Genomic DNA, 21,378 nt, shown 5'->3' with positions numbered 1-21,378 from the left:
GCTGCCCACTGCCTGGTTAACACTGCCCTTGCAAAGGCTGCATTCTCTTGGACCTGTATATCCAGGCGATAGAACCTGAAGAAGATGTGCAGGGGAGAACCACGTCGTCACTCGGCAAATATCGGCGGGAGATAGCAGTCTAACTTCCACCCATGAGACTTCCTAAGCCCTAGTGGAATGAACTTTAACCTGAGAAGATAATGGCTTTCCTGCCTCCACACCAGGCTCCCGTGATCACCTCCTTAATCCAGTGAGGTGTGGTAGCCCGCGAAGCTGGTTCGCCCTGCTTTTTTCCACCAAGAAGGGCAAACAGGCAGGCCGTCTTTCGGACTAGTTCTGAAACTTCCAGATACCTCATCAAAAGTCTACTGACATTCAAATGACAGAGGAGACCGTATTCCTCCGCATCTTTATGGCAACGAAATGAACTGATTCAAATGAAACTCCGAGACTACCTTGGGCAAGAAGGCTGGAATGGTACGAAGCTGTAACGATCCTGGAGTCATCTGGAGGAACGGTTCGCGAAATGACAACGCCTACAGTTCAGAGATGCAGCGTGCCAAGCATATAGCCACCAGGAACACATTTTCAAGGTTAACAAATGCAATGAAAAGACTGCGCAGGAGCCGAAAGGAGGGCCCTGACAAAATTCCAATACTAAATTAAGATTCCACAAGGGAACCAGCCACTGTAGGGGTGGCCAATCCTGTCAGAAAATGGGCCATGTCCGGATGAGCTGACAGGGAGATTTCGCTCATCTCACCCTGGAAATAGGAAAGAGCCGCTACCTGCACCTTCATGGAGCGAAGGGCCAAACTTTTATTCAAGATGTCCTGCAAAAATTCCAGAATAAGTGGAAATTTGACCGCCCAAGGGGGGGACATCGCAATCCTCACACCAGGCCTCAAATACTCTCCAGACCCGCACATATGCCAGGGATGTAGAGAACTTCCAAGTGCAGAGTAGTGGCAATTACTGCTGCAGAATATCCTTGCTTCATCAGGTGAGCCCTCAAGGGCCAGACCATAAGACAGAATAAAGTCCTCATAAAGGACAGGTCATTGCTGTAGCAGGTCCCTGTGTGGTGAGAGGCACAGGGGGGTCTCCACCAGGAGTCGTCACATGTCCGCATAGCATCGACACCTGAGCCAATCTGGAGCTAGTAGGAGGGCTAATCCCTTGTGGTGTTCGATTCTGTGAATGACCCTGCCCCGCAAGTGCCATGGAGGGAAGGCATATAACAACTCTTCTTCCCGCCAGGTCTGAATGAGAACGTCGATCCCCAGGGACCACAAATCTCTTCTGTGACTGAAGAATCGGGGAACCTTCGAATTGTAAGGTGCAGCCAGCAGGTCTACTATCAGTTGAAAGGCTTTGGCAGACATCCACTCTCCTGGATCCAGACTCTCTCTGCTTAGAATGTCTACTCTGACATTGTCTTTCCTTGCGATGTGGGAGGCTGAGATCATCTGTAGATGTATTTATGCCCATTCCATAAGGAGATCTATCTCCTGTGACACTTGCTGGCTTCTTTGTTCCACTCTGGCAGTTGATGAAGGCTACCATCGCCACGTTGTCCGAAATCATGCGGACTGCTTGACCCTGGAGTCTGTGGCTGAATTGTAGACATGCCAATCTGACTGCTCAGACTTCCAGGCAGTTGATGTTCCAGAGGGTCTCTTGTGTGGTCCAATGTCCCTGGGCAGACAGTTCCTGACAGTGAGCTCCACAGCCCTGGAGGTTTCCGTCTGTCATGAGGACCAGCTAGTTTGGTGAGAACAGGGGCACACCCCTGCTCAGATGAGCTTCCTGCAGCCACCACTGGAGCCAAGAGCATACTCCCATCGACAAGTAGAGGCGAATTGAATAGTATTGAGACTGCAGGTTCCAACATGACAGCAGTGAGCGTTGAAGTGGTTGCATGTGTGCCCTTGCCCATGGCACCACTTCCAGGGTTGCTGCCATCAAACCAAGAACTTGGAGATAACTGCATACCATCAGGCGTATCGTGCTGATCAAGTGATGCACCTAGGACATCAACTTCCTTATTCGCGAGGTTGGAAGGAAGACCTTGCCCTGCTTGGTGTCGAACCAGACTCCCAGGTATTCCAAGGTCTGGGAATGCTTGAGACTGCTCTTGTCCAGGTTTACTACCCAACTAAGTTTCATGGATATGGTCTGGATCATCCATCAGCACCAGGATTCTCTCTCTTCTCAATGCTGTTGCAATGACCACCATAATCTTGGAAAATGTTCTAGGGGCGGTGGCTAGGCCAAAGGGCAGTGCCCAGAACCGATAATGGTGACCCAGTACTGCAAAGCATAGGAAACATTTGTGTTCCTGATGGATTGGAATATGTACGCAGGCCTCGGTCGTAGATGTCGGTTGACACTCTTGAGATCCAGGATGGGGCGAAAGGAACCTTCCCTTCTTGGGTATGATGAAATAGATGGAATAACGTCCCGTATTTTCCTGAGGTGCAGCTACTGGCATTATAGCCCTCATCCTGAGGAGCCTTAAAAGAGCCATTTCCACTGCCTGCTTCTTGAGCTGGGAGTGGCAAGGAGACATCATGAATATTTCCCGAGGAGTGCTATGAAATTCCAGGGCATATCCTTCTCGTATGACCTCCAGTACCCATTTGTCCGAAGTGATCTCGACCCACTGCTGGTAGAAGAGGGACAGTTGACCCCCTATCTCAGGGGTCGGGAACCCATGGCTCTTTTGATGGCTGCATCTGGCTCGCAGACAAATCTACTAAATCAGTGTGTCGCCACACTTTCCAGTCCCCCGCTGACCCAGCTGCTCCCCAGTCCTCCTCCGCCCGGGCTTAAAATGCTGTCAGCCCGGGCGGAACGCGGCAGAATAGCTGAAGTCGGCGGCACCGGCATGCTCTCTTCTTCCCGGCCCCCCCCGCGGCCCGGAAGCGGAAGTGGTAAGCATCGGGTGCGTGCGTGGGAAGAAGAGACCACGCTAATGTGGTCAGCGTCGGTCCGACAAAAAGAAGACTATGCAGCGCGGCTCGGAGGAAAATAAAGAAGAGCTTCAACCGCGGCCGATGGGACTCCTCCTCCGCGAGGGCTGAAAATGAAGGAGGTTAGCATTGGGAGGAGGCTGCTGCTGCCGCGAGTTCCCGGGGTGGGGGTGGGGGAGAGAGAGAGTGAATGAGCGAGCAAGCATGTGTGTTTGAGATCCTGTGTGTGTGAGTGAGAGATTGCATGTATGTGAATGATTGAGAGCATGTCTGTGATTGAGAGCCTGCCTGTGAGAGAGAGAGCATGAATGTAAGTTTACGATTGGGAACCTGTATGTGTAAGTTTGTGATTGAAAACCTGTTTGTGTGAAAGAGTATGTGTGTATGATTGAGAACCTTTGTGTGTAAGAGAGATCATGTGTATGTATGATAAAGAGCCTGTGTGTATAAGTAAGAGAGAGCATGTGTGTCTGTGTGATTGAGAGCTGGTTTAGGTGATGGAGCATGTGAGTATGTGATTGAGAGCCTGTGTGTAAATGAGAGAAAGAGAGGACATGTTTGTAAGCATGTGAATGAGAGTCTGTGTGTGAGAGAAAAAGACAGCATGTATTTATGTGATTGAAAGCCTGTGTGTGTGTGTGTGTGTAAGCGTGAAAAGATAGACAGCATGTGTGTAAATGTGTAATTAAGAGCCTATATAAGTGAGAGAGAAAAAGCATGTGTATATGTGAGTGACTGAGAGCATGTGTGTATAGGTGTGTAATTGAGAGCCAGTGTGAGAGAGACTGAGAGAGTGACAGAGAGGCGAAAGTTCCAAGCAAACCACCCCTCCTCCTGCTAATTCAGAACAATCTCAGGACACCTGGATATCAAACGTTCCCAGGTATGCAGAGCAAAAAATCTTTTGTATCCTTATTATTTTTCATTACTGGGTCTTTGTGTCTGCTATTTTGAAATATTTTGTTGGTATCTGGAAATTTTTTATATGAGTTTTTAATTATTGGATATTCCATTCATCAGCTGTTTCGAAATATGTTCTTTTTGTTAGTACAGTTTTACTGCTGATGATTTTATATTTCTTGATTTGTTTTATAAGGATGGGTGATGTTTCTTTTTTCCTTTGTTACACTGCATACAGAGACTCTGGCTTGTTGCAGTTTCCAATTCAGTTTTTTCTGCATGCTTCTAGTTATGCGTTTTGGTCTCTTTATTCTATGTTAGGTGAGGGTCAGCACGTGATTCAGGTGAGGTTTTCTGCTGGCGTGTAGTTTCTGTGTAGGACTCTATAGCAGCCTGACTTGGTCCGTTTTCCTAATAGGATATGTATTGGTGTCTTAAGGCCTGGTGTAATATTTTCAGAGACTTATTGTACTTTAAAAGTGTGATCTTACATAAAATGCACACATTTACTTGTATTTAGTTTTAAACATATTGTATGGCTCTCATGGAATTACATTTTAAAATATGTGGCGTTCATGGCTCTCTCAGCCAAAAAGGTTCCTGACCCCTGCCCTATCTCCTCATTTCGAGGGTGGATTGACAAAATTTCACTGGGGGGTTTCGGTTCAAATCTCAACCCGACTCTGCCCATCTAATGGGCTGTTGACTACAAAAGGTCTGAGACCTCCCAGAAGGACAAGACCTCTGAAATGTTGACTTTCTGTAGGGGTGAAAATGTTGGGATCCCCTGAATCGGCCCTTCATAGGTGAGGGGTGCTGTAACTGCTTCCTCTTATCTTCCGGTAGCCAGGAGACTGGGGACTCGCCCCATTTACTGGCCAGCTTTTCTAATTTGCTTCTGAAAAGGGAGTGATCCTTTAAAGGGAATCTTTGTAAGACTGGCCTTGGAGGTTGCATCTGCTAATTCCGCAGCCATAGCTGTCTTCTGGCTGCCACTACTGAGGACACTCTTCTGGCCAAATTACGCACTAGATCCGAGCCTGTGTCTGCTAAAAAGGCAGCAGCGGGTTTCCATAACTGCTCTGGAATTCACTCTGGAGTCATCCACCTCCTGAGAGAGGAGTAGGCACAAACGAGCTACCAGGGCACAACAAGAAGCAATCTGCAAGGTCATTGTTACTGTGTTAAAGACTTGTTTAAGGATGGACTTCATCTGTCTCTCATGTGCATCCTTTAAGGCCATGCCTCCCTCCTCTAGGATAGTTGTTCACTCAGACAGCACAAACCAGCGTATCCACTTTAGGGAAATGCAACCACTCTCACTGCCGGATCCAGTGGGTATAGAGCTTCTAATACTTGACCCCCTTTAAAACTTGCTTCCAGGGCATCCCATTCCAGGTCAATCAACTCCTGAGTGGCTTCCAGTACCAGAAAGTAGCAAGATGCTTTCCATAGGGACCCAGAATCTTCAGGGTCTAGGAAACCAATGCCGGCAATTTGTCTGTGAAAAAGACAGCAATGTGATTAGATAAGGTTCCAACCCAGGGGGAATTTCCCCTTCTTCCAAGGGGTCCAGATCGTCCTCTTCATCTGAGACATCTGGGTCCCTACCAGGGATGCCCTTGGTAAGGAGAGGCATGCTTCAAGGTCTGCTGATAGGACTGGGAGAGGGAGGACTTACAGTCCGGACAGGGGCAATCAAGGTAGTAATCAGCACCTGTACGAAGGCTTGTAGACCCTGGAAAAATTCCACCCAAGAGAAGGCAGCTGGGTCCATGCCTAGCCGAGGAGGTACTGGGGTAGGTGCACCTGAATTTCCCTCTCCCATGGAGGGAGTACTCAGATCCGGGGTACTTCCAGTTAAGGCTGTGGCTAACCCATCCTCTGAATGGTAGGAGCCGGGCTTAAAGTCTGGGTAGGCCAACTCTCCCTGGGCTTTCTCACAGTGCTGATATAAACTGGAATCCAGGTCAGACTGTGAAGCCCTAATTTGACAAGCAGTGCAGAGAGAAAGGTGCTTATTTTTCTTGGGTGCTGGCACCATCGGTGGCAGTAACTGTGTATTCTATTGGCTCGCACTTACATTTTTTTTTTATGCGCACAGATTTCGAGCACCTAGGCGGGGCACGGCAAGGCGCACACACAGCCCATACGCATGGCTTTTCCTGTGTTCTGCGCTTAGTACGTTTTGCACGTTTGTATGCACGGCCCATGCGCAGAGCTGATGCACTGCGTATACCGACGTTCTATGGAGAGCAATATGGCACCCACAAAGATTCGTGCAAGATGGTGCCACTGCGGCCTACCATGCGGTGTGCCCACCAAGCCTAAACCAGGGCCTTCACAACCCGCTCGGAAGCCCACTTACCCCAACGGGATCTCGGAAATCACCTCAGGATTCTCAACTGGGGAGGGACCTTTAGGTATCACAGCAGGAAAGCGGGGCTCAATTTTCCTTCAATTTAGAAAGTAGAATTTCTCCTTTCAAAACGTATAGCAATCCCCTAGGGACAGGTATGTCCACCATCTGCTGGAGATGGAAAATACTGAGGGGCTGAGGTCACTGCAGGGGTGTATGTAGGTTGATGTCAGCTTTGAAATCTGACTCCATCTCCATCTCCTGGCAGAGGAGCATAACCCATTGATCCAGAGTCCATCTGGCTACACGGTAGGAAATTGCAGATTTATTAATAATAATTGGTGACCTATCATTAATATCTATTGCGATGTAGTGCAGCGCTGCCGGGGGCAGGAATGGATAAGATACAATAAGGCGGCTGGTAATGCTAGAGCCAGCCAGCAGGGGCCTATTTCAGACCGTACTAAAATTGCCCGGGAGAGGGGCACCAGCCCACTCTCCCAACAAAATATTAGACAAACAACTGTGCCCTGCATCCCGCAGGGGACACAGAAGAAAAAGGCCAGCCAGCAGGGGCCTATTTCAGACCGTACTAAAATTGCCCGGGAGAGGGGCACTAGCCCACTCTCCCAACAAAATATTAGACAAACAACTGTGCCCTGCATCCCGCAGGGGACACAGAAGAAAAAGGCCAGCCAGCAGGGGGGCCTATTTCAGACCGTACAAAAAAACGCCCGGGAGAGGGGCACTAGCCCACTCTCCCAACAAAATATTAGACAAACAACTGTGCCCTGCATCCCGCAGGGGACACAGAAGAAAAAGGCCAGCCAGCAGGGGGCCTATTTCAGACCGTACAGAAAAATGCCCGGGAGAGGGGCACCAGCCCACTCTCCCACCGAAATACGAGACAAATAACTGTGCCCTGCATCCCGCAGGGGACACAGAAGAAAAGGCGCCAGCCAGCAGGGGGCCTATTTCAGACCGTACAGAAAAATGCCCGGGAGAGGGGCACCAGCCCACTCTCCCACCGAAAGAGACAAAGAACTGTGCCCTGCATCCCGCAGGGAGCGCAGAAGAGAAGGCCTGAAGAAAATCACACGCATGTGATGCAGCTGACAAGGAAGGTCAGCCAGCAGGGGGCCTATTTCAGACCGTACGAAAGTGCCCGGGAGAGGGGCACCAGCCCGCTCTCCCACCGAAAGAGACAAAATATCAGCCAGCAGGGGGCCTATTTCAGACCGTACAGAAAAATGCCCGGGAGAGGGGCACCAGCCCACTCTCCCACCGAAATACGAGACAAATAACTGTGCCCTGCATCCCGCAGGGGACACAGAAGAAAAGGCGCCAGCCAGCAGGGGGCCTATTTCAGACCGTACAGAAAAATGCCCGGGAGAGGGGCACCAGCCCACTCTCCCACCGAAAGAGACAAAGAACTGTGCCCTGCATCCCGCAGGGAGCGCAGAAGAGAAGGCCTGAAGAAAATCACACGCATGTGATGCAGCTGACAAGGAAGGTCAGCCAGCAGGGGGCCTATTTCAGACCGTACGAAAGTGCCCGGGAGAGGGGCACCAGCCCGCTCTCCCACCGAAAGAGACAAAATATCAGCCAGCAGGGGGAGCAGGTGAAGGCGAGAAACTACAAATCCCAGGTTCCTAGATCCACCACCTGACCTGTGGGGAGCGCCTGGAAGCGAGCAGGTGGCAGACTCAGACTAAGGAGTCAGACACAGGTGAAGCTAGAGAGCTAGACGAAGGGGGCGTGCCTAGGTGGTGGCAATGGCCAGAAAAAGCCAGGGCCAGGAAGCAAATGGGGGAAGGAAATGGAGGTAGGTTCCGGGGGAGAGGAATCCTCCAGCTCTCTCATGGATACAGCCTAGCCAGAAAAGGGAAATGTATAACCTGTACCCTAAGGGAAGTTAGGGCAGGGGTGTTTGCTGGTGAACTGGAGAGCCGGGGAGGCTCAAACAGTACCTTTGCTCCAGCACGTGTGTTAAGGGGTGTTTGCTGGTGAACTGGAGAGCCGGGGAGGCTCAAACAGTACCTTTGCTCCAGCACGTGCGTTAAGGGGTTAGAATGCTGGAGAGCGGGGGCAGGGTCATTTGTGCAGCTCCTGAGGTGACGGAGCAAATGTAATAGATTCAGCTACTTTGCTTTATAAAAATGCTTTGAGGAATCTGTCTGTCTCCGTATTATCTTTGGGGGTTGGGGGACGGCTTCAACCCCACTCCCTACAAGGAGAACCCAGAAGCCCAGCAGAACCAGGGCCTGCGGAGACCCGAACCCAGGGAGTCCTGTGCGACTGACGGACTCCAGGGATATCCAGGACTTGCGAGGGGCCTGAACCATAGGCAGCGGAGCGGCACCCAGGGCAGCACGGGCGGTGAGCCTTCACACTATTTTACCTCAAGATTGAAAGAATCTGACATCAGTGCCAGGAAAAACTGTAGAAACTATTCTAAAGAATAAAATTATAAACCTGGTTTAATGGGACACAGGTAACCAACAGCTGCATGTTTTTGAAGGGGTTAATAAAACATGTGGATAATGTTGAGCTCATGGATATAGTATATCTGGATTTTCAGAGGGCATTTAACAAAGTACCCCATGAGAGACTCCTCATTAGAGATGTGAATCGGAACCAGAATCGGTTCGGATTTCAGTTCCGATTCACATCTCTATAGATGTGAATCGGAACCAGAATCGGTTCGGATTTCAGTTCCGATTCACATCTCTATAGATGTGAATCGGAACCAGAATCGGTTCGGATTTCAGTTCCGATTCACATCTCTACTCCTCATTAAAGTAACAAGTCATGGGGTGGGAGGAAAAATCCCACCTGTAGACTGCAAATTAGTTAAAACATAGAAAACAGATTAGGACTAAAAGGTCAATTTTCTCAGTGCAGGAAGGTAAACAGTGGAGCGCCTCAGGGTTCTGAACTGGAGCTGGTGGGTTTTTTTTAAACATATTTATAAATTATCTGGAAAAGGGAATAAGTGAGATGATCAGATCAGCAGACAACACAAAATTATTCCAAGTTGTTAAATCACAAGCAGCTTGTGAGAAATTGCAGAAGGACCTCATGACACTGGGCATCCAAATCGCAGATAGAATTTAATATGGACAAGTGCAAAGTAATGCACAAGGAAAAAAATCATCCAAACTGTAGTTTCATAATGTTAGGTTTCATATTAGGATTTACAGCCCAGAAAAAGGATCTAGGCATTATTGTGGACAATATGTTCAAATCTTCAGTTCAGTGTGTGGTGAGGATCAAAAAAACAAACAGAATATTAGGAGTTATTAGGAAGCAGCAGAAAGGACTGGAAGGCTTATCTGCATACATTACCTAGCAGCCCCCGCAAGAGGACTCCAGAGGTCACCACAAGCTATCCAGATTTCAGGTTCCTCAGCTCCTGCTTCCAGAGGCCTTGCAACCCTTGCAGTAGAAGATGACCTTAAAAGTTCCTTACTCTATTTACTACAGATTTTATACAGAAGGAAATGAATTCAAAATAAGTCAATGTGGGTAACAAGGTAGTTGTAAGTAAATTAATTGTAGGAAGATTAATTATGGTGTTTTGAGGGTCACTGAGACAAATATAAAATAAATCAATACACTAAAAGTACTTTAGATTAGCTCTACATCCTATTCCCTAGAAATTTTAATCTGATAACAAATCAACAAAATTAAGATGGAGATAGTCCAGCAATGAGAGGGAGGCTTTCCAATCTTTTGCCCTACGTGTCACATTTATGATGATCTCCCAGCTTTTGGAGAACGAGTCCAATCTATGGAGGCTAGAGTGGCAGACCTGGAGGAGCTAAGGGGAGACAGAAAGGTATATAGAGTAGACCTTCAGGAACATAGTAGAGAAGTCCCACCTCTAATCTGGTAGCTCCTGTGCTGCCATGGAGGAGAAAGGTCACTTGGAAGGAAAGTATCGCCTTTGTGAGGCAGGAAGCAATCCTGTAGCTAGGACCTGCGCTCAAGGTGATGTTGTATGCTCTCGCACCAATGATGTGTTTCCAGGGATACACGCCCAGGAGGGAAGGGTTAGGAGGGCCACTGTCGTTGGTGATTCGATTATTAGGAAGGTAGATAGATGGGTGGCTGCTAGACATGAAGATCATTTGGTAACTTGCCTGCCTGGTACAAAGGTGGTGGATCTTACACACAGGGCTGGACTGAGACATTTTGAGCCCAGGACAGGATAATAATTCCAAACTTGCCAACAAAAAATTAAAATGGAAAATTCAACAAGCTCGATTGTATTATACAGTGCAACAATGGAAAAACAATCATTCCTCATAAAAATCAAGCAATCAAATCAAGAAATATAAAACATTATAATATTAATACCATACTAATAAAAAGAATGTCAAAACAGCTGATATATAAAATGTTCTAATATTTCCCAAACACAATAAAGTATTGCAAAACATCATCCAAAAATGAAAATGGAGAAATTACTTACCTGATGATTTCGTTTTCCTTAGTGTAGACAGATGGACTCAGGACCAATGGTATAGTGTGCTCCTGATAGCAGATGGAGTCTGATCAGATTTCAATCTGACGTCAGCCCTAGTACATATACCTCTACAGGAAGTGCAGCTCTTCAGTATTCTCCTCGAAAAGCATTGTGGATATATGCATGACTGAATAATTTGAACAACTTTATTAACTTTATAACTTGGATAACTTGATTAATTTGAACTGGTTGAATTGGCTATATAGCTGGAGACCGCCAGTGCCCTCAACCGAGAAACGTCTACCCCTGGTAGGATGGGTGTCCTAGATGAAAGGCGGCATGGCTTACCCGTGAATCACTCTCTCCCGGGGATGTCCCCCGAGAATTCCATGAGTAACAGCAGCCGTGGGTGGGATGCTGAGTCCATCTGTCTACATTAAGAAAAACGAAATTATCAGGTAAGTAAATTTCTCCATTTCCTAGCATATAGCAGATGGACTCAGGACCAATGGGATGTATAGATGCTACTCCCGAACCGGGAGGGAGGCTGCCCATGACCCACTTAGTACTGCTCTTGCAAATGCTGTGTCCTCCCGAGCCTGAACATCCAGGCGGTAAAACCTGGAGAAGGTGTGGATGGAGGACCATGTCACCGCCCTGCAGATTTCGGCAGGTGACAGCATCTTGGTTTCCGCCCAGGACACTGCCTGGGCTCTAGCTGAATGGGCCTTGACTTGTAAAAGCGGTGGCTTGCCTGCTTCTACGTAGGCCGCCTTGATGTCTTTTTTGATCCAGCGGGCTATGGTTGCTCCTGAGGCCGCTTCCCCTTGCTTCTTCCCGCTGTGATGGACAAATAATGGTCCTTCTTTTGTACGGATTCCGACCTTTCCAGGTATCGGACTAGGAGTCAGCCGACGTTGAGATGGCGTAGACTTCGAGCCTTTTCCGAATTCTTATGCTCATCTGGCAATGGTAGCGAGGTGGTTTGGTTGAGATGGAAGTGAGACACCACTTTGGGGAGGAACGACTGAACTGTGCGTAACTGGATGGTTCCCGGGGTGAGTCTGAGGAACGGCTCTCGGCAGGACAGTGCTTGTAGCTCGGATATACAACGGGCTGAACAGACTGCCAGCAGGAAGGCTGTCTTCAATGTTAACAGTCGGAGAGACAGGCCGCGGAGAGGTCTGAAGGAGGTTCCTGCTAGAAAATCTAGAACCAGGTTGAGGTTCCAAAGAGGCACCGGCCACTTCAGGGATGGTCGGATGTGCTTGACTCCTTTCAGGAAGCGGGAGATATCAGAGTGAGAGGCTATGCTGCCGCTCTTGCTCTTGGTTCCCTAACATGACAAGGGTGAGTGAACCGGGCTCCCTGGTATCACCCTCAGCCGCGGGCAGTTACAGCGCTCCAAACCCTCTGCTACCAGGGGGGGGGGATGGTCCCTTCAGAACCTAGCAACCCCCTGGGAGGCTTAAAGAGATTTCTCTGTTTTTTTGTTTACTAAATCCTTGTCTTTTTAAGATTCCCAAAGGAACGAATACCAACAAACTAAAAACCTAACACCAAACCCAGACTAAAGATTTTGCACCTCCACCATCTGCTGGAGGCAGAGAAATACTGACAGACTCTAGGTGGCACCTCAGGGGTATAGGACAGAGTCTGTTAAAACTTCTGTCTCCATCTGCTGGAGGGAGGCAAAGCCCAGAAGTCTGGACTGATCCATGTACGTACAGGGAAATACAAATTTTCTACCCATCCCTCCTCCTTGCCCAGCTAAAACCACCACACATTATGTGAAAATTCAGAATGAACCCAGAAGGCCCAGCCTTGGAAATTGCTCCTGCCCTGATTGATATTGTGGGAATGGACCAAATACCCAGAACCTTCCAGTACCCATAATAAAAGAAAGGAAAATTAGTTTCTTACCTGATAATTTTCGTTCCTGTAGTACCACAGATCAGTCCAGACTCCTGGGTTTAGCCCCCCTCTAGCAGATGGAGACAGAGCAGTTACCATAACAACGCTCCGCCTATAAATAGGCTGGTGCCACCTACAGTCCGGCAGTATTACTCAATGTCAAAGCAGAATATCTCATCAAAACCTCGAACTATGTACAATAACCCTTTAACAAGAAAAAGAAATAATTGGTCCACTTAACCCTCCTGGGAACCGAACCCGTAGAACCACTTGAGGACAGACAATCGCAAATTTCTTCAGCTCTTAAAATTAATTACATAATAACCGAGCAGACTCTCCCTTACTTCCATGCCTCTGACGGGCGGGACTCTGGACTGATCCGTGGTACTACAGGAACGAAAATTATCAGGTAAGAAACTAATTTTCCTTTCCCTGTGCGTACCCGGATCAGTCCAGACTCCTGGGATGTACCAAAGCTACCTTACCTAGGATGGGATCCGGAGAGGCCCGCTCCAAAACCACCGAAACCTGGTGCTTGGACATCCAGTCTGTAATGTCTCGCAAACGTATGCAAGGACTTCCACGTAGGCGCCCTGCAAATTTCCTGTGGAGAAACCATCTGGCACTCTGCCCAAGACGCCGCATGTGAACGAGTAGAGTGAGCCCTTAGACCAACAGGAAGAGATCTACCACAAAGGAGATAGGCCGAGCTAATAGTCACCTTCAGCCAGCGAGCTATGGTAGTCTTGGAGGCCATCTGACCCCGCTTGGAGCCAATCCAGAGCACAAAAAGATGGTCGGAAACACGAAAGTCATTTGTAACCTCCAGATAACGGAGCAATGCTCTGCGAACGTCCAGCTTCTGCCAATCCCTGGACCAGGGATTAGAATGGTCTAATTCTGCAAAAGCCGGAAGCTCCACAGATTGGTTGATAGAAACCACTTTCAGGAGAAAGGAAGGCACTGTCCGTAATGAAACCCCCCCCCCCCCCCCCCCGACTCCGAAATCCGCAAAAAAAGATTCTCTACAGAAAAGAACTTGGAGTTCCAACACTCTACAAGCCGATATAATGGCCACCAGAAAGACTACTTTCAAGGTAAGATCCTCCATGGTCACCCTCTTCAAAGGCTCAAAGGGTGCCGAGCATAGAGCCGTGAGAACTAAATTTAGACTCCAAGACGGACAAGGATGCCTCAGCGGAGGACACAAGTGCTTTGCTCCCCTTAAGAAACAAGCCAATTCTGGATGTGCCGCTAACTCTACACCTTGCACAGAGCCACGCAAACAACCAAGAGCCGCCACCTGCACATGGAGGGAAATGCACAACAAGCCCTTAGACAGACCAGCCTGAAGAAAACACAGAATATCCAACACCGAGGCCTGGGTAGGAGAAACATCTCGGTCTAAACACCAAGCCTCAAAAATCTTCCATACTGTAACATATGCGAGGTTAATGGACGTCTTACGCAATCACAGGAGCGTAGCTACTACGGCTGGAGAATAGCCTTTGCCCCATAACAGTCACCTTTCAAAAGTCATGCCGCTAGACAAAAGTGATAGACTTCCTCCAAACTAACGGGCCCTTGATGTAGCAGATCTGGACTGTCTGGAAACCGCAGCGGACCCATCACCACTAGATTGAAGTGGTCTGCAAACCATGGGTGTCTGGGCCATTCCTGGGCTACGAGGATGACCTCCGCCTGATGGAGCTCTATTCGCCTGAGTACACTACCGATCAACGGTCAAGGCCCAGCAAAATCGGATGTATCACTCCCAGTTTGGATTCCTCAGGTGGCCCCTCAATGCCCAGCTCAGCCAAAATAGAAGGGATAAGAGGACCCAGGTCCTCCCTTCACACATGCAAGCCCCTCGCTGAACCCTGCAGATGCACATCAGCGTTATCCATCCCCTGCGGGGGCTTGGGCTGAGGGTCTGGGTCCCCAGGGTCAGTATCTTGATCAGAGGTACCTGAGTCAATCTGAGGGACCCCTGTTCGGAGAGGGCGCTTAGGTCTCGATGGATCAGCAGTCCCCTGAGACCTAGAGCGTTTCTTGGAAATAGGATTGGACCCCAGAGAGACGGATTTTAAGCCAGACTGCTGCTTCCCTGATTTTTTTGCTTTATAAGCTTTATGGAGCAGTAAAACAAAGTCCGACAAGAAAGAGGAATAGAAGGAGTCAGAAACCCCCTCAGGGCTATCCTCTGTTGCTGGCAAATCATGATGCAAAAGGTCCCTTTCACCTGGGAACCTCTGCTGAGGAGAAAGAGGAGGTTGTAAAAACTCCTCCCCCATCGCAGCCCAAGTGGCAGCTCTGAAAGACTGCAAAATGGCATCTGTTCCCGCGCTGAGCGAAAACGGGTCAGCACCAGCTTGACCTGCAGTATCTGAGCCCGCAGTCACTCGGGTAGATTTAGTTTTCACTATTTTGACAGCATTAATGGCCCCAGAGGACCCCTCCCCCACCGGAAAACACGCGGAGCAGAGGCCCTCCCGTGAAAGGCGCACACGGGCCGAGAAGAAGATCGCGGCATTGAAAGAAAACAGAAATTTACACTGACAAGAAAAAATTTCAAAAATAACTCACCCACGCTCCAGGAAGGAGAGAGCCGCTGCGATACTGCCGGCCAAATGAAAAGTTAAACTTTTTTTTTTAAATTTAGAAACTTGCCCGGCAGTCGTCCAATGTGCTGATACCTGTAGGGTGGAGAGAACCGGGCTCCCCGGTGTTGCACCCAAAGTTGCCCAAGAAAGAAATTAGAGTCCTCGACCCTCTTATGCAGCTGCCTCACGACCAGTGGGGGATGGCCCTCTCAGGACCTCACAACCCCCTGGGAGGCTGAAGACAACACTGCTACGACTAACGTATTTTTTAAGCCAAATTGACTAAGAAATAAGAAAAGGAACCAAAAAACCACCTAACTCTGACTAACTCCCAAAAGAAACTACCAAACAAACCAGACTGTAGGTTTGGCACCCCCACCATTTGCTGGAGACAGAGGAATTCTGCTGGACTGTAGGTGGCACCATTCTATTTATAGGTGGAGCGTCGTTATGGTAACTGCTCTGTCTCCATCTGCTAGAGGGGGGAGGCAAAACCCAGGAGTCTGGACTGATCCGGGTACGTACAGAGAACCAGAATTTTAGGAGGAAAAAAAATCTGGATGCAGCAGGAGCTGAGAAGGCAGATGACCCCAACCCGCCTCACCTGGTCCGTCACGTCATATACCACAATGATACCGTGGGCACCTCGGTAGTAGCTGGAGGTGATGGTGCGGAACCGCTCCTGCCCTGCTGTATCCCACTGGTTAAGAGAGAGAAAAACACACGTTACAGCAAGGGATCTGTGTGGCCAGCTGTGTCCCTCTCCCACCAGGAATTCACCAGCCCCACTCAACACCCTACTCACAATCTGCAGCTTGATAGTCTTGCCATCCAGTTCAATGGTCCGGATCTTGAAGTCTACACCAATGGTACTGATGTAGCTCTCGGTGTATGTGTCATCCTGCAGAACAGAGTGAAAGGGGCACAGGACACAGTTATAGGTCAAGGGACGAGAACCAAAACAATGGGATTCTTTGCCCCTCCCAATTTCTCTCTAGGTGCCAATGCTGCCCAATCGCCATGTAATGCATTTATCCCATTCTCTGCTGGTCTCATTACTCGTTCTCATCCTAATTTGTTGTTTACACAAGCTTCAGCAATAAAACCTGTGCATCAGTTTTTTATGTGGCTCTCTGGTTTTAACTTGCTATGAGGTCCCTCTTAAGCTTGGCTTCCTTCTTTACCCCAAGGGCCTTTCCTATTACAAATCTTGGGGACAGAGCTGAGGACTGGGATGGATACTCACAGCAAATCGCAACAGGAGACAGGACTTCCCCACACCTGAGTCACCAATCAGCAGCAGCTTGAAGAGGTAATCACTAGAAAGAAAAATCAGAAAGGGTAGAGGGTGAGCAACTGGGTTTGACTGTCCATCTCTAATATGTGCGCTCTTCCCCTTCTCTTCTATGGTTTGCTGATGGTCTGTGTACCAAACCACGGGCACAAGTTCAGAGTCTGTATGCCACACAAACAGTGTGGTTAACACAGGACAGTCTCCTCTTTGTTCATTGCTAATGCTTGCTGCCCCCTACAACTGAATGCTGGATGAGACCAAGACAAAACCTTAAAGAACAGAAAGCAAACATCTCTAACCACAGAACAGGTAAAACATAGGCAACGTAACCATCACACAAACAAGTATTGCTCCTCCACAAAACAGGTAAAACAATGGACACACATGCACCACCCCAACACAGAACAGGTACAACACAGGCAACATAAGCATCACTTACACACACGCTGTCCCACCACAGAACGGGTGTAGTATGGGTAATGTAAGATGTGCACAAAGCATACACAACCCTTTCCCTGGCCACAAACATTCCCTATCATGCTTTCACACAGATAAGTCCATCCTCCTGGCTCTGCTACAGACACTAATCATCATACAATAGCCCATAACTTAGTCACAAACAAACATCGTCACATATTCACATCCCTTCTTCTAACCACATTCACTGTCAGTCACACATTCACTCCCCCCCCCCCCCCCCAAGTCACTGTCACACCCAACCAGCCCCCTGTCACAAATACTTTCACAAATTCACCCCTACTCCCAGGCACTTACTGTCACACACTACACCCCCCCAGCCACAAACTCAACATCACTCCCCACAGACACATTTTCTCCTCCCCTTTCCCCCCTTCTGCCACAGACACTCATTGTCACACACAAAGCCTCCTACCAAGACACAGACACTCAACTCGCCACAGCCACTCACTGTCACATATAATGTCCCCTCCCACCACCAGCCACATACACTCACACATCTCTCCCTTTTCCCGGATGCTCACACAATAATGCTTCCCCCACCTCCAGCAAGCACAGACCTCTCCTGGTCACAGACTTTCACTGTCACACACTCATTCCCAATGTGAGCTCCAGGCGAAGTGCATGCCAGGAGCTTTAGTTCTAGTTTCAGCGGGCATCAAAAGCCCCAGGGTGCAGAGCCTAGCCCGACTCACTATTCAGGATTCATGATTCCCTCCTCCCGCGTACTCTACTCGCCCGGTGTCCTACTGCTCAGTGCTCCGGGCTGACCTCGCCAAGCTCCGCCTACTTCCGCGGACGTCACAAGCTCCTCCAAACACCTATGACGTTTTGCAACCGGTCCCTCCTCTGCAAAATTCACTGACCCCACCCTTTACGTCATCGAACACTGCCCCGCCCATTCTTTGTCATCAAACTCCGACCATAGAAGCAATGACATGCCGGGATAGCTGATAAGTCATGCACTCCACCACTGTCGGTATCTGATGGGAATGGATGTCTCTTCGGTAACTACCTGCCATGTTTACCTTCAAAATAAAAAAGTCCCTGCCAGCCCAGCTAAACTTTTACTCTTAGCTCTCCTTGAGCGCTTATTCTATTATTATTACCACTAACACCCAGGAAAAGGTTCTTGCAGTTACTGTGGACAATATGTTGAAATCAACTCAGTGTGCAGGAATGGTTAAAAAAAAAAAAAAAAAAAAAGTACAGGAACAGCCTCATATGTAGGATGATGTCAGCCGACGGCACCAAGTTTTGGGCAGGATTCTTGAGATGCTCAAACATTTCTAGTTCCTTAGAGAATGAGCAGGTGTTCCTGCTCTTTCGTCACCGGGTTCAATTACTTTAGTTCTTTTCCAAGTTTATGTCAGCTTTCCGGGGAGTTGGGCAGCAGTACATGGCTGTTTGCATTACTGTCTACCGAACACAACTTTGCTTTCTCCATGGACAAGCACCCCACTACAGCTACCCAAGTGGCATTCCAAGCTTAGGGTTGCTTTTAGTCAATTTGTTTGATTCTTGCAATCCTTATTTAGTAGAAAGCTGCTCTTTATTTAATACAGTTAGAAACTTCCAAAGTCACTGCCTACTAGGGATGTGAATCGTTTTAGGACGATTAAAATTATCGTCCGATAATTTTAATATCGTCTTAAACCGTTATGGAACACAATACAATAGAGATTCTAACGATTTATCGTTATAAATCGTTAGAATCGTGAGCCGGCACACTAAAACCCCCTAAAACCCACCCCCGACCCTTTAAATTAAATCCCCCACCCTCCCGAACCCCCCCCAAATGACTTAAATAACCTGCGGGTCCAGCGGCGGTCCGGAACGGCAGCGGTCCGGAACGGGCTCCTGCTCCTGAATCTTGTTGTCTTCAGCCGGCGCCATTTTCCAAAATGGCGCCGAAAAATGGCGGCGGCCATAGACGAACACGATTGGACGGCAGGAGGTCCTTCCGGACCCCCGCTGGACTTTTGGCAAGTCTCGTGGGGGTCAGGAGGCCCCCCACAAGCTGGCCAAAAGTTCCTGGAGGTCCAGCGGGGGTCAGGGAGCGATTTCCCGCCGCGAATCGTTTTCGTACGGAAAATGGCGCCGGCAGGAGATCGACTGCAGGAGGTTGTTCAGCGAGGCGCCGGAACCCTCGCTGAACGACCTCCTGCAGTCGATCTCCTGCCGGCGCCATTTTCCGTACGAAAACGATTCGCGGCGGGAAATCGCTCCCTGACCCCCGCTGGACCTCCAGGAACTTTTGGCCAGCTTGTGGGGGGCCTCCTGACCCCCACGAGACTTGCCAAAAGTCCAGCGGGGGTCCGGAAGGACCTCCTGCCGTCCAATCGTGTTTGTCTATGGCCGCCGCCATTTTTCGGCGCCATTTTGGAAAATGGCGCCGGCTGAAGACAACAAGATTCAGGAGCAGGAGCCCGTTCCGGACCGCTGCCGTTCCGGACCGCCGCTGGACCCGCAGGTTATTTAAGTCATTTGGGGGGGGTTCGGGAGGGTGGGGGATTTAATTTAAAGGGTCGGGGGTGGGTTTTAGGGGGTTTTAATGTGCCGGTTTTGCGATTTTTAGATTTTTCACGATTTTTCACGATTTTTCACGATATTTTACCCCCCCAAACGGCAACAATACGATTCCCTCCCCCTCCCAGCCGAAATCGATCGTTAAAACGATCGAGGACACGATTCACATCCCTACTGCCTACCAGCATCCTTCTCAAAGCAATAGTGTTTAATAAATGTATCTCTGGAAATCCAGGTTGCAGCCTTGCAAATTTCCATAATAGGTACTCTATTCTAATGTACACATTAAAAAAGGTGGAAAGAAGGCAAAACGATTATCGGCATGGTTAAAAGGGGAGGTGAAAGAAACTGTTTTAGCCAAAAGATCGTCATTCAAAAATTGGAAGAAGGATCCAACAGAAGAAAATAGGATAATGCATAAGTGTTGGCAAGTTAAATGTACGAGATTGATAAGACAGGCTAAGAGAGAATTTGAAAAGAAGTTAGCCATAGAGGCAAAAACTCACAGTAAAAACTTTTTAAAATATATCCGAAGCAGAAAGCCTGTGAGGGAGGCAGTTGGACCATTTGATGATCGAGGGGTTAAAGGGGCACTTAGAGAAGATAAGGCCATCGTGGAAAGATTAAATTATTTCTTTGCTTCAGTGTTTACTGAAGAAGATGTTGGGGAGGTATCCGTACTGGAGAAGGTTTTCATGTGATTCAGATGGACTGAACCAAATCACGGTGAACGTAGAAGATGTGGTAGGCCTGATTGAAAAACTGAAGAGGAGTAAATCACCTGGACCGGATGGTATAGACCCCAGAGTTCTGAAGGAACTCAAAAATGAAATTTCAGACCTATTAGTAAAAATTTGTAACCTATCATTAAAATCATCCATTGTACCTGAAGAATTAAGGATAGCTAATATAACCCCAATATTTAAAAAGGGCTCCAGGGGCAATCCGGGAAACTACAGTCCAGTTAGCCTGACTTCAGTGCCAGGAAAAATAGTGTAAAGTGTTCTAAACATCAGAATCACAGAACATATAGAAAGACATAGTTTAATGGAACAAAGTCAGCATGGCTTTACCCAAGGCAAGTCTTGCCTCACAAATCTGCTTCACTTTTTTGAAGGAGTTAATAAACATGTGGATACTTGGATTTTCAGAAGGCGTTTGACAAAGTTCCTCATGAGAAGCTTCTAGGAAAAGTAAAAAGTCATGGGATAGGTGGCGATGTCCTTTCGTGGGATAGGTGGCGATGTCCTTTCGTGGATTACAAATTGGCTAAAAGACAGGAAACAGAGAGCAGGATTAAATGGACAATTTTCTCAGTGGAAGGGAGTGGGTAGGGGAGTGCCTCAGGGATCTGTATTGGACCCTTACTTTTCAATATATTTATAAATGATCTGGAAAGAAATAAGATGAGTGAGGTAATTAAATTTGCAGATGATACAAAATTGTTCAGAGTAGTTAAATCACAAGCAGATTGTGATAAATTGCAGGAAGACCTCGTGAGACTGGAAAATTGGGCATTGAAATGGCAGATGAAATTTAATGTGGATAAATGCAAGATGATGCATATAGGGAAAAATAACCCGTGCTAAAGTTACACAATGTTAGGTTCCATATTAGGTGATACCACCCAAGAAAGAGATCTAGGCGTCATTGAAATCGTCGGTCCAGTGTGCTGCAGCAGTCAAAAAAGCAAACAGAATGTTGGGAATTATTAGAAAGGGAATGGTGAATAAAACGGAAAATGTCATTCCCTGTACGTACCAGGATCAGTCCAGGACACCTGGGTTGTGACTCCGCAACAGTAGATGGAGACTGAGCAAGAGCTCTCGGGCTCAGTCATATATGACAATGTGCCA

At 48.2% G+C, this 21,378-nt stretch overlaps 1 protein-coding gene across 5 annotated transcripts in view; it reads right to left on the bottom strand.

Moving 5' to 3' along the window:
• The window catches only part of LOC115098212 (ras-related protein Rab-1A-like), a 139,310-nt gene extending 121,498 nt beyond the window's left edge, over positions 1-17,812 (bottom strand). For 2 of the 5 annotated variants that reach the window (XM_029614650.1, XM_029614652.1), the window contains exons 1-4: positions 17,689-17,812; positions 16,469-16,541; positions 16,028-16,123; positions 15,827-15,922 (exon numbers count right to left, since the gene is read on the bottom strand). In XM_029614650.1, the coding sequence (XP_029470510.1) occupies positions 15,827-15,922; positions 16,028-16,123; positions 16,469-16,541; positions 17,689-17,702 (279 nt within the window). In that variant the 5' untranslated portion in view covers positions 17,703-17,812. Of the gene's footprint in view, positions 1-15,826; positions 15,923-16,027; positions 16,124-16,468; positions 16,542-16,955; positions 17,226-17,688 lie in introns of those variants that run through there. The other 3 variants (XM_029614648.1, XM_029614649.1, XM_029614651.1) reach the window with 2 other exon arrangements.
• Positions 17,813-21,378: the final 3,566 nt, after the last annotated feature.

The sequence above is a fragment of the Rhinatrema bivittatum genome, chromosome 8 (assembly GCF_901001135.1).
Source record: "Rhinatrema bivittatum chromosome 8, aRhiBiv1.1, whole genome shotgun sequence".
NCBI classification, from domain to species: domain Eukaryota; kingdom Metazoa; phylum Chordata; class Amphibia; order Gymnophiona; family Rhinatrematidae; genus Rhinatrema; species Rhinatrema bivittatum.
Note: the sequence above shows the minus strand (reverse complement) of the source record. Positions and strands in the feature narration are given on the sequence as shown.